The sequence below is a fragment of the Pantherophis guttatus genome, chromosome 14 (assembly GCF_059756535.1).
Source record: "Pantherophis guttatus breed Tessera chromosome 14, ASM5975653v1, whole genome shotgun sequence".
In the NCBI taxonomy this organism is placed as follows: Eukaryota; Metazoa; Chordata; class Lepidosauria; order Squamata; family Colubridae; genus Pantherophis; species Pantherophis guttatus.
Genome location: NC_142076.1, coordinates 15,319,015 through 15,331,848, shown reverse-complemented (window position 1 = coordinate 15,331,848; position 12,834 = coordinate 15,319,015). Strand labels below are relative to the sequence as shown.

Below are 12,834 nucleotides of genomic sequence, written 5' to 3'. Positions count from 1 at the left end.
AAATGATCCTGGCTAACCAAAGAAAATACATTTTATAAGAAAAGATACTCAAAACGGCTTCATCAGAATAAAATCATTGCAATGTCATAGCATCATTGTCAAGTTACATAATCGGCACATGTTATTTATTTAGAACAATTAATCAGTGGAACAGCTTGCCTCCAGAAGTTGTAAATGCTCCAACACTGGAAGTTTTTAAGAAGAGATTAGATAACCATTTGTCTGAAGTGGTGCAGAGTTTCCTGCCTAAGCAGGGCCAAGGTCCCTTCCTACTCTGTTATACCTACAATAAATTACCATCATTCTACTCAGATATTTGGCTAAAATAGAGGGGAAAGCATCATAAAAATACAGTAAGATTATTTAACTGCTATGAACGCTTGAAATACTGTGTTAAATTGGATTAAGTTCAGTAGTAAAACGAAACACCAGCCATAACATTAACACAATTAGAGACAACTCGATTTTAAAAAACGCTGTTTTAGGTTCAGAGGTCTGAGCTGAGAAAATTTGGAGAAACAGAAAAATAAGTTCCTTGTCTGGAAAAGACCTCATTTTCATGATCAGTATTTTCCAGAAAAGAAGCACATTTAGAAGTACTAGTTCTAACTTTATTATAAGGTTACATAAATACAGAATCTTTTAAAACCAGCATAGTAAGAGCAGTGGACTCTATAATCCAACAGGTCTAGAAGGAAAATACCTCAAGAGAAGTCTAGAAATCTGCAATAAATCATCCAATGGGCTATCAAATCGTTGCAACATCCTTGAGCAAATTTGATTATTACAAAATAGTATAAAAGTGTGAAAATCTAAATCATTACAAAGCAGCACTGCATTCTTAGAAACCTCTGGAGCATCAAATGAAATGCAAAGCAGTCACTGGCAAGGAAAATATAACAGATTTTTATTTCTGTTTTTCATACTGATGGGACACTTCCTGTGGGATGGTGCCATTTTCGGGAGCCTTCAGAAGTTTCTGAAGGAACGTTTCCATCCTGGGGTTGATGCCCTCCTTCAGTGTAATGTTTTCACCCTGCAATGAAAGAAATTTTGAAGAGATGCATCTAAATTGGTTTTGTCATCGTCTGCAAAATTAAGGCAAAAATATGTCCTTCCAGTGAATGGGTTTTTTTTGTTGTTGTTTAATGACCCCATAATCCCTTGCGGGGTGGAGTCCGGGCAACTGAATGGAGCCGAGTGTTTACTGGCCGGATGCCCTTCCTATTGCCAATGCAGAGTTCGCAGCAGAGTTCTCATTGTACCCAGAACGAGAAATATCTGCCTCTATCCTCTTTCCCTGAAAATAAGACATCCCCTGATAATAAGCCCAACTGAGCTTTTAAGCACATGTGCTAAAATAAGCCTCCCCCCGAAAATAAGCCCTCCCCTAAAATATTTAAATGCAGAGCTGGAAATCAGGTAAAACAGCAAGAAGAGCCCCATCTTGCTCCATGCACCCCAAAATAATAAGACCTCCCCGATAATAAGGCCAAGTGCTTATTTCGTGATTCAAAAAAATATGATAGGGTCTTATTTTCAGGGAAACACGGTACCTAGGATCAAACTCGCAGCCTCCTGGTTGTGAGGCAAGAACACCCGTAGGCCATGACACCACTCATTTCCATGAATGGTATGCAGGTGTGTAAATATTTATTACTGTTTCTTCAACAAATAAGAACTAGTTGATAGGCACTTGGGCTCCTCAAGAGACTTTATCACTCCGCTTGTTATGGTCTAGCTAGTCCACTATTTCTCATCTTTGGCAAATTTAAAGATGGATGGACTTCCAGCTCCCAGAATTCCCCAGCCAGCATGGCTGGATGTGATGAAATCTAGCTCTGGATTGCAGGAGAAAAGGGCTTTTTCTCCAAGAAGTAAAAAACAAATCAACCTTGAGTCGTTGGTATGCAGGAAACCCAGAAGGGATCCTCCCTAAAACCTTTCCAAAATTTAACCGATCCTTATGCAGAGTGTGCTTTAGTCTGGCAAGATTCCTGTCTACAAGCAAACACCAATAAAGACACTACTCTGAGCAACTCATCGTGTTGTTTTTGGTTCCCTGCACCTGACACTGGCTGGGGAATTCTAGCACCTATCACCAAGATTAAGAAATGCTGGGCTAGCTCAAATCTTTCTGAAAAGCATAAAGCTAGAACGGGAATGCCAACTCTCATGTCATTTCAAATAATAGAAACTACTGGCCAGCTGTTTGGAATGCAACGGTCTATAAATATAACAAGTTAACATCCAGAAACAGTAACCAAAATGCACCCAGAAAAGCTCAGGTTTCAAACATTTTACCATATGTTCGCAGAACCAGCCGGACGATCTGGTGCTGCTCGAGAGAGACGAGTTGGTAAACTCGTCGTTGGATTGTTCCCCGTCCAAACTTTTCAAAAGCGCTGCAGTTTTCCCAGGAAATCTGATCTCTTGCCCTTCCTTGATTTCACACACGCAGTAACTTGGCAGTTCTGAACAACAGCAACCAGCTGGAGCCGTGGGCGGGATACAGATCGCCTCTCGTTTACAGGACTTGGACTCTAACACACGTTCTCGACTTGGTGAGCTATCGACACGATCCCCTCCCGCACGGGTGTCTCTGGGCTCCTTCGAAGAGAACGACTGGTCGGATTCGCTCCTGGTCCGATCAGCAGGTACTTCTCGAGTCATTTCCTGGCAAAGCTCGTGCAGAAAAGGTGGTCCTTGTTGGACTGTAGAAACACAATCACCGTTGCATCCTTCTGTGAGCCCGCATTTCTCTGTGGGAGGTGCAGTGGCGGCAGTGTCACCATCACCGTCGCCCTGAGAGCCTCTTACTCTATCCCTCTCCAAGCCAAGAGATTCCCAATTGGCAAAGTTGACCTGATGGCATTTGGAAGCAGTTCGGGGTAGTGAATCGCTGCTTTTCCGTTCACCTTTAGGGCCGTTCCTTTGGGTGCATTTCACAAGCTTTCCTCTGGGGTCGTTGGGGTGGTGGGGTTTAGGATCGCTGACCCTTTTCAGGATAGAGGATCTGGAAATCGTTCCATTGGAACTGAATTGCTTTCTGGTCTTTTTTCCAGTGGTTGAATGCTGGCTGCTGCAAATCTCAGCTGTTGATCTGGCAGAGGGACGGGCGCAATTTCCTTTCGACACTTTCTGCTCTTTGGCTTTCAAGACGACCGAGCGTTGAGGCTGATCTTCGTGGGCTTTGGATCCAAGTGTCTGTCTTGGTCCTGCAGCCGGAGGCTTTCTAGGTGGACAGTTCTTGCCTGAAACACTTTCGCCAGGTTTGGAAGAGGACTCCTGTCTTCTGATTTTAAATGGTGTGTAAGAATGCACGCCAATGTTATCTGTACCTTTCGAAGAGGGTACAAAGGCCTTCTGCTGGGTATTCCAAGCGGCCACGGAAAAAATTCTCTTCGATTTAGCAGGAGTGATACTGGAAGCATTCGAAGCTTTGGCCTTCCTCTTGATCTCTTTATCGCTTTGTCTTGTTTGTTGGTGTCTGAAAGATCAAAGCATGATACCATCAACTTGAGCTTTCGGTGTCTGTTAAATCAGATGGTCCGTTAAATAGCAAATGGAATTTTATGCATGTGCAAAATGGGAGGTGGAATGCTTTTATTGTGTCTCCAGTCCACTAAACTCGAATACAGTAAATTGAGAGTTTACAGTATGCTCTTCTCACCTAAAACAAGATGCCAACAACCACAATACTCCCAGGCTTTCATACCTTCTTGCCTGATTCTCATGAAAAAGGATAGTTGAAAAATCCTTCTTGCGACCATCGCTGAAACTCTTAACACTTTTCGTCTCCCTTCTCTTACGTTCTTGAGTTTTTTCTATTTCTTCAGGAGACATTTTCGAAGTCTAAAAAAAGAATCAACTGAAATAAAAGCAACTTCAAAAGCAACTTCATATGATATACATCCAGAGGAGCTCAAATCTACCCAAGAGCTGACTCCACGACAGAAATACTGTATCCTTCTTAAAATACAAACTCTTATTCATTTAACTCAAGAACATGATTCTGTATTCCGGATCATAACTGGCCCCCAGGATGCTGAAAATTGGCTTTCAGCCATATGTAGGCAGCCTCTTCTGGCTTACAACATTTATTGAGTAATTACAATCAATTACTCAGACAGGTTTACTACTCATCAGGAAAAAGAAGGCCATTCCTGCTTTCAAGTTTACTCTCACAATAAACTTAATTAGCAGTACTGGGTTCAAATTCAGCCCTTAAGTCTTAAATTTATACAGTAGAACCTCTGGTCACGACCATGATTTTTTCCATAACTTTGGTCGCAAACCGATTTGGTCATGAGCTGAACCTAATTTTGGAAATTTGGTGCTTCCAAAAAAAAAAAAAAAATCACAGAAGGGGAAATCTGCCATAGGGGAAAAAAATGTGAATTTTTGGGTCAGAACCCGATTTGGTCGTGGTCAGAAGCGCTCGTGACTAGAGGTTCTAGTATAGGGTTCCACAATTCACTGAAAAGAGTGTTGATGGTAGGAGTCACCTTCCCAACTGGCATTTTCCAAAAGAAGGAACAGAACAGCTTCCTTCCCATTTCCCTCTACTTATTCTGATGTAGGCTTCCTTAGAAAGTATACAGCACAATCTTAGTCCCAGCAAACCTCTTTTATTCATACAGCTGTGAATTATTGTCATTCCCAGTCCGAAAGGCTTCTCAAATAGGCTTACAAACACCCACCTTATCTCCCTTGGAATGCTGCCAGAGAACTAATTGCCACACAGAGGGCAAGGCCAAACTTAGCACAGAGTCAAACAGAACTTTCCCAATGCTTTTACTGACCAGATGAACTAATTGCTTCCTGCAAAAACTCACGTCCCATTCGCTCCTCTTTTATGTCTTATGGGAGGGGCCAATCATCTCCAAGCCTTACTTCTAAGTCGACCCTGTTTTCTTAATTGTTCCTGTCTTCTGGCAGCTCTGCGTATGCGCACACTGAGAACAGGCTCCAGCTGTTCGTCTGCCTCACTAATGTCTGACTCCAAAGGCAGTTGATAATTGGCATCCAGCCCTGGCCCCCTCTCTGCCTCCAATGCAGAGCCCTCATCAGACCCTTCCCCAGACTCCAGAACTGGCCCATATTCCTCCCCAACCTCCTCACTGTCCGAATCTGCTGCCAGCTTTGCTGGCCGCTGGCGGACCACAACACTACTCTGGGCTTATGAAACAGGAAAAAAGTCAGCATACAAATAATAATTTTTAAAAAAGAATAAGAGTGGGATGAAAGGAGCAGAACTGTCAGAGCAGAGGAAGCACGTTAATAAGAGCGAGCCCCTTTCAGCAGAATGTTCAACTATTTATGAATTGATAATACCTGCTTTTGCTTCCGCAAACTGCTTTAGAGTGAACAAATACATCTCGTAAGCGTGTCTGCCTGTCGCAGGACAATTAGTTTGCACAGCCTGCTGAGCCATAATAGGTCAATTCGCCTCCCACGTAGATCAAACAAATCAGACAGTGGATGAGTTTACTAAGCTGTAGTTTCGATAAGCTATTATTGGTTCAGGATTCATGCTGCAGACTGTGGTTTATCAACCTGCCCTGTTTATGTTTAAATTGGAAGCTAAAGCAAAGCCCCAAAAAATGCAGGTAGCCCTCGAGTTACAACCATTCATTTAGCGACTGTTTGAAGTTACAGCGTCACTGAAAAAAGTTACAACCAGTTCTCACAATCGTCGCTGCATCCCCACGATCCTGTGATCACCATTCAGCCTTGTGGTAAAAAGTTTATAAAATCAGGCGTGGCTCCCTTAACCGCCTTGATTAGCAACGAAAACCCGGGTCCCAATTGCAGTCGTAAACCGAGGAATACCTATACCATTTTGGTTTAGTGTCAGGTCTGAATAGGGTACATACCGCAGCGACGATAAGCTTGGATGCCGATGACACCAGTCTTTTCACTTCTTCCGGGGACAATGGCGGCACAGCATTCAAATATAATTTCGAGAGGCTGCAAGACTTCTTGTTTTGCCTGGCGGAGGAAAGTACGCTTACTTCAAAGGGACCACAAATATGTTTTAATTCATAGCTATTATTATTATCTCTTTTATTCATTAAACATGAAACTCAAGTCAACTAAACATTTAAAAATGCTTCACAAATACCATTGACTGGTGCTAACGGTTGATACGGGTTGCTGCCAGCGTCCTAGGGATCAACCAAGTACCTTCTTAAGATGTACGATGTTCCAAGTAGCGCAGTTTTTTGCAGTTCCGCTGGTGTTATTGCAGGAAGCTGCAATTTGTCAATGTATCTTATAAAATTCTTGGACATGGTACCAAGTGCCCCGATGACGACAGGTATCACTGTTATGTGTTTCATCCATAGCCGTGTAGTTTCGATGGCCAGGTTGCGATATTTCGCAATTTTTTCCAGTTCCCTTTCTTCGACTCTGGCATCTCCTGGTACAACGATATCAATAAACCATACGCTTTGGCCCTCGACAACCGTAGTATCTGGCATGTTGTGTTCCAAATGACAATCCATCTGTTGTTGTTGTTGTTATTATTAGAATGCAGTATTGCAGGCTAATTCTGCCAACTGCCAGCAGTTCGATCCTTATCAGCTCAAGGTTGACTCAGCTTTCCATCCTTCTGAGGTCGGTAAAAGGAGGACCCAGATTGATGGGGGCAATAGGCTGACTCTGTAAACTGCTTAGAGAGGGCTGTAAAAGCACTATGAAGCGGTATATAAGTTTTAAGTGCTATTGCTATTGCTATTAGCAGATTCCCAAAGGCAAAAATGGTCTCGCTTTCTCCAAACCGAGAAGACAAGCAAGCTGTCTACAGACTATCCCAGTTCAGTTCAAAGGTTTGGATCATCTCCAGATGCAGATGTACCTCATCACCCAGATTATGGCTGCAAGGCAGAGTTGAGCGTGCGAGTCCGGTATCAAATGGGCCTGTTATCCTGTTGTCTACAGAAGGACAATCAATTTCTCAAAATGAAATATATTTAAAAATAATAGTTTTCAGTCTGAGCAAGCTTTTATAGCAGGATTGTTTAGGGGGGCTGAATGGCACCCAGAATGTAAGACAGACTTCTAGAGAACATAAACACTCATGCATGTGTTGTTCTGAAGTAAAGATACCAGTTCTGTCCTGCAGAAAATCTGGATTACTGTTAGGAGATGGGGAAGAGATTTTTTTTGGAGCCTCTTTGCTGCCTCCTAGGGATCCTGTGGATGTTTACAGCTCAGATCTGAGAGGCTTGATCTAAAGCAGGGGTCAGCAACCTGTGGCTCTGGAGCCGCATGTGGCTCTTTTACCCCTCTGCTGCGGCTTATCCCTCAAAATATGTGTTACAACCGCCAACGTGTGACACCTGCCGGCACACAATTTATTGAGCTTTTCAACCCCCGGTAGGCCAACCATGGATAAATCCAAGAAAAGAAAAGTTTCCGAAGAAAACAGAACGTTTAATTCAACTATATATGCTAGATTTGTGGCCGCTCAAGAAATAGTCAGGCACGGGAAGGGTTTTGTGGCTCCCGGTGTTTTCTTTTCTGTGGGAAACGGGTCCAAATGGCTCTTTGAGTATTTAAGGTTGCAGACCCCTGATGTAAAGGAAAGTACACTTTAGTGCGATACATGTTCTTTAATGTTACTCAGCTGCTGCCAGCTCTATGAGGAAATGCTCAGGTTCCATGTGGATTTATAGTTGCTTTTCTGCACGCTAAGAAATGATCAGGGAGGCAAATGTTTCTGTTTAGCTGGAGTAGCTGAATGTCAGGCCCAGCGCAAGAACGACAGTCCAAGTTCAGCTCTTTATTTGTTCACACTGTATAGACAGAATCTTGCCAGACTAAAGCTATGCTTCTCTACCCTTAAGAGATGCAACCTGGGAGAGGACTAGGGAGTGGCTATCCCGACTCTCTTTCTGGGTCTTCTATTTAGCTCCAGGCTGGGCTGCCACTTGCTTCATCCCTCTCCTCAGAATGTGTTTCCTGCTTCCTGGGAAACTACAAGTAGTCCTCAACTTACAATAATTCATTTAGTGACCATTCAAAGTTACAACGGCACTGAAAATGTGACCTATGACTGGTTTTTTTTTTACAGTTGCAACCGTTGCAGCATCCCCCATGGTCAAATGATCAAAATTTGGGCATATGACAACTCGCTCGTATTTATGACCATTGCAGCATCCCCGGGTCACGTGATCTCCTTTTGTGACCTTCTGACAAGCAAAGTCAATGGGGAAAGCCAGGTTCACTTAACAAACATGTTGCCAACTTTGTAACTGCAAGTGATTCATTTAACAACCGCGGCAAAAAAGGTTGTAAAATAGGGCAAAATTTTCTTAACGACTGTCTCACTGAGCAACAGAAATGTTGGACTCAATTGTGGTCGTGAGTCCAGGACTATCTATACCCCTTTACTGTAGTCCATCACATTGCCTCCTCTTCTGTAGATAGAATCCATTAAACTCAATGATATTACCTCGTTCTGCTCTTCATTTTCACCTCATTTATTCTGTCAGGTACATAATCCTACAAAGAAAGAGACAGACCACATCATTCGCTTGTCTATCATCAGACATAATACAGATTCTTTTTAGAAAGTAGGAAAGCAAGACAGAAAATCACATCCAAAATGGATAAATTGAAGGTTTATTAATATAGAAAGGCTATGGACTAGGTCAGGTCAAACTTAATGCAGAGGAGCAGTTCTTCCGTTCATTTCATTACTCCATTCATTTTCATAATGAGAAACTGAATTGCTTTCATGATTTCTTGGTAAACTCACATTTGCTCCATTCCCAGTTGAGCATTTCCTTTCAAATGGCTGCTTCACAATCACAAGTTACTTTCCTAGAATGTCCCAGGTATTATAAGCTTGGGGTGTTCTGGGGAAGTCAAGAAACTTACAGAGATATACACAAAAAGCATAGGATATTTCTCTTTGAAGATATGATCCAGTTAGCAACATAAGGTATGTTTGCTGCCTATTAGTTTCCTTAGAAAAAAAATAATGAAGACTGAAAGAGGGATGGTAAAAAATATTATGGCATTCAGCCAGTTTGGAGATCAGTCAGAACATTTCCTATCTTGCCCTTTTGATCCACATCTTGCCCCATTTAAGCTGGTTCTCTTTCATCAAAAAGGAAGTTGAACTAAAGGAACTAAAGGAAGGAAGTTGAACAGAAGTGCCATCAACTGGTTCGGTGTTATAATGCAATGTTTCCCAACCTCAGCAATTTCAAAATGCAGGGACCCAAAGGTGCTTTTTTTCAAAAGGCAACAGGACTTCTTGGTTTTTCTTTGAAGATGTTTCGTTTCTCATCCAAGAAGCTTCTTCAGCTCTCTGAAGAAGCTTCTTGGATGAGAAGCGAAACGTCTTCAAACAAAAAAAACAGAAAATCCAGTTGCCTCTTGAAAAAAAGCACCATGTTTGAGACAACCATGACCTGGATGACGGAGAACCTCCATAGACATTTAAAATGCGGGGACTTCAACTCCCAGAATTCCCTAGCCAGCATGCTTTAAGATATCTGGACTTCAACTCCCAGAATTCCCCAGCCAGCCAGCAAACTGCCTGGGGAATTCTAGGAGTTGAAGTCCACGCATCTTAAAGTTGCTGAGGTTGAGAAAACACTGGTCTAGTGAATATGAACTGGAGCAAAACATAGTCCCTATTTTTTTTCCCCTTACATGAAATATATAAAAGGATGAATCTGAGTATTACTCGGGCCATCTTTTTAATAAGCTTTTCCACCTCCTTTTGCTTGGCCAGGTTTCCCTGGACTTTCCTGTTACATTCTTCAGCATTGCCGATATAGGCTCGGAGAAATGCTTCCAGCTTAATCTTGGCAAAATTATGTTCCTTTGTCCTCTGCTCAGTCAGGTAAGCAGGGTGCTGGAAGGAAATAAAAAAAACACCAAATGTATTAAAGAATATACAGACAAATACTTATTTATTTACCTATCTTGTTCTCTCTCTCATCTATCCGTTGTGGCCCGCCAACAGCCAGCAGAGCTGGCGGCAGACTCGGATAGTGAGGAGGTTGGGGAGGAACATGGGCCAGTCCTGAAGTCTGGGGAAGGCTCTGCGTCAGAGGCAGAGATGGGGCCAGGACCCTCCGACAGTTATCAGCTACCTTCGGAGTTGGAGATAAGTGGGGCAGAAGAACAGCTAAAGCCTGTTCCCAATGTGTGCATGCACAGAGCTGTCAGGAAAAGGGAACAGTTAAGGAACAGGGGTTGACTTGGGAATAAAGGCACAAAGAGCCTTGATAGTACAGTGGTCTAAGCACCCTGTTATTAACACAGCTGCCTGCAATTTACTGCTGGTTCGAATCTCTCCAAGGCTCAAGGTTGACTCAGCCTTCCATCCTTTCTAAGGTAGGTGAAATGAGGACCCAGTTTGTGGGGGCAATAAGCTGACTTTGTATAAATATACAAAAGTATGAAGGCTATTGCTTAACGCATTGTAAGCCGCCCTGAGTCTCCAGAGAAGGGCGGCATATAAATTAAATAAAAAAAATAAAAAAAAATAAAAAAAAATGGACGCTGAATGGCCCCTCCCACAGGGAATAAATTGGAGCAAAAAGGGAGTGGTGTTTGCAGGAGACAATTAGTTCATTTATTAGTGTGAAGATTTGCTTATCTGAGTTGGTGCCTCACAGAGACTCCTTGCCAAGTATTTCATTGTACAGTGTTGCGCCTGGAAGCTATCGGCTTGGCAACTATCCAAGGACTGATAAGATCTGTTGTTGCAATTCACCCTTGAAAGGCTTGTTGCTGAGACTTTTCTATATGTGAATGCTAAGAATTCACATTAGCCAAAAAAAAAGGGTTTTTTTCGGACAAGGAGTCTGTTTCGTGATTTTGTGAAGCCTAGGTCAGAACTCTATCTATCTATCTATCTATCTATCTATCTATCTATCTATCTATCTATTATCTATCTATCTATCTATCTATCCATCTATCATCTAACTCTTTATCTATCTATCTATCTATCTATCTATCTATCTATCTATCTATCTATCATCTAACTCTATCTATCTATCTATCTATCATCTAATGAGAAAAACCTCTAGATCTGGGCCCTATCCTTGACAGTTTTTAACTTTCCTCATTAAAATACCGCTTTTCAGCTGAAGAAATATTGATGCTTAAGAACAGAGTATTCAAACGCAATAAAGTCCCCAAAAATCCCCAATAACTAAATTTGATTTTAAAAAATATCAATTGTGCAATCTGTGCAGATATACCTGTAAAGGAAATACACCCATATTTGGAATTTGGGATTTAGCTACAAGATGGATAGGAAGGCTTACCAAATAGAAGTTTTCAACCTCATCCCAGGTGAGGCCTGACGACTGGAAGGAGTTTTCCTTTCTCTGCACCTCAATGTAATACTTTCTACGGGAAGAAAAGCGTGGTCTTCAATGGATCATTTTGGCCACTGCCCACCGCCAATGTTAAAAATCTCATACATGGAAAGTGTTTACCTGCTCAGATTGATGCCCAAACCCTATTGTGATTGCAGTATGGCTGCATCAATTTGCAGGCAAGAAAGGAACAAGGGCTTAATTTAGTCTGCCTTTATTTATTAAATGTATATGCCACCCAATTCCCAGCAACCAGGATTATCTGTCTGTCTGTCTATCTATCCATCTATCATCCATCCATCATCCATCTTGTCTACCTATCTGTCTACCTATCTACCCATCTATCTATCCATTTGTCCAGCTATCTGTCCATCTATCATCCATCCATCGTCCATCTGTCTATCTGTCCAACCATCTTCCATCCTATCTATCCATCTATCATTCCCTCCCTCCATCCATCTATCATCCAGCCGTCTATCGTCCATTTGTCTACCTATCTATCCTACCTATCTACCCATCTGTCCAGCTATCTGTCCATCTATCAGCCATCCATCTATCTTCCTTCTGACTATCCGTTCATCCATCTATCAGCCATCCTATCTATCTATCTGTCTATCCATCCATCATCCATACTTTCTATCTATCCATCCCTCCCTCCCTCCATCTATCATCCATCCATCGTCCATCTGTCTACCTATCTACCCATCTACCTGTTTATCCATCTGTCCAGCTATTTATCCTCCATCTGTCTATTCGTTCATCCAATTATCATCCATTCTATTTATCTGTCTATCCATCTATCTATTCCGCCCTCCCTCCCTCCCTCCCTCTATCATCTATCTATCTATTTATCATCCATCCATCTATCGTATGGCAATAATATTAAAATTATTACAATTACATAATTGTAATAATTTTAATTATTACAATTATGTAATTGTAATAATTTTAATAATATTTGATCATTGAGAATGTAACTGTAATGTAATTGTTTTAATTATTACAATTACGTTACAATTATATTCTCAATGATCAAATATAAAGCTATTTACTCTATTTACAAATTCAAAGATAGACTATTTATTTAAAAACATGTAAAAAGAAGGGGGAAACAGCAAAAATTAAAAAAAAAAACAGGATGGGAATAAAGGGGGAAAAAAGGCATATATCAACCCACCCATCCACCCAGAGGATGGAATGGAAAGCACTCTGCACATTCTCAGGAACCCTCATACCCCTGCCCTGCTTTCCCAGGGATTTCTCCTCCCTCCGGCCCAGCCCTTACAGCCGATGAGCTACCGAGCGGGCCAGCTTTCGCTCCGACCCCAAGCCGCCCAGCAGCCCCGCCGCCATCGATCCGGCCCGGTGAGCCCAAACGATGCACGACTCCACACAACCCAGAGCCCGGATCGCGTTCTGTGGTTTCCCTGGCAACCTCCGAAAAGGAAGTGCCTTTTGCCGAATTGACGGCGGTTTTCTC

At 42.2% G+C, this 12,834-nt stretch overlaps 1 protein-coding gene across 1 annotated transcript; it reads right to left on the bottom strand.

The window, feature by feature from the left end:
• Positions 1 to 98: 98 nt before the first annotated feature.
• Positions 99 to 12,789, bottom strand: LOC117670799 (uncharacterized). Its single transcript, XM_034426235.2, has 9 exons — positions 12,640 to 12,789; positions 11,301 to 11,385; positions 9,707 to 9,877; positions 8,462 to 8,511; positions 5,880 to 5,994; positions 3,719 to 3,855; positions 2,305 to 3,490; positions 911 to 1,036; positions 99 to 622 (listed from the first exon to the last, which is right to left on the bottom strand). Exons 1-9 carry the CDS (start codon positions 12,705 to 12,707, stop codon positions 488 to 490), a joined length of 2,073 nt encoding a protein of 690 aa, XP_034282126.2. The 5' UTR covers positions 12,708 to 12,789; the 3' UTR covers positions 99 to 487.
• Between the last annotated feature and the right edge of the window lie 45 nt (positions 12,790 to 12,834).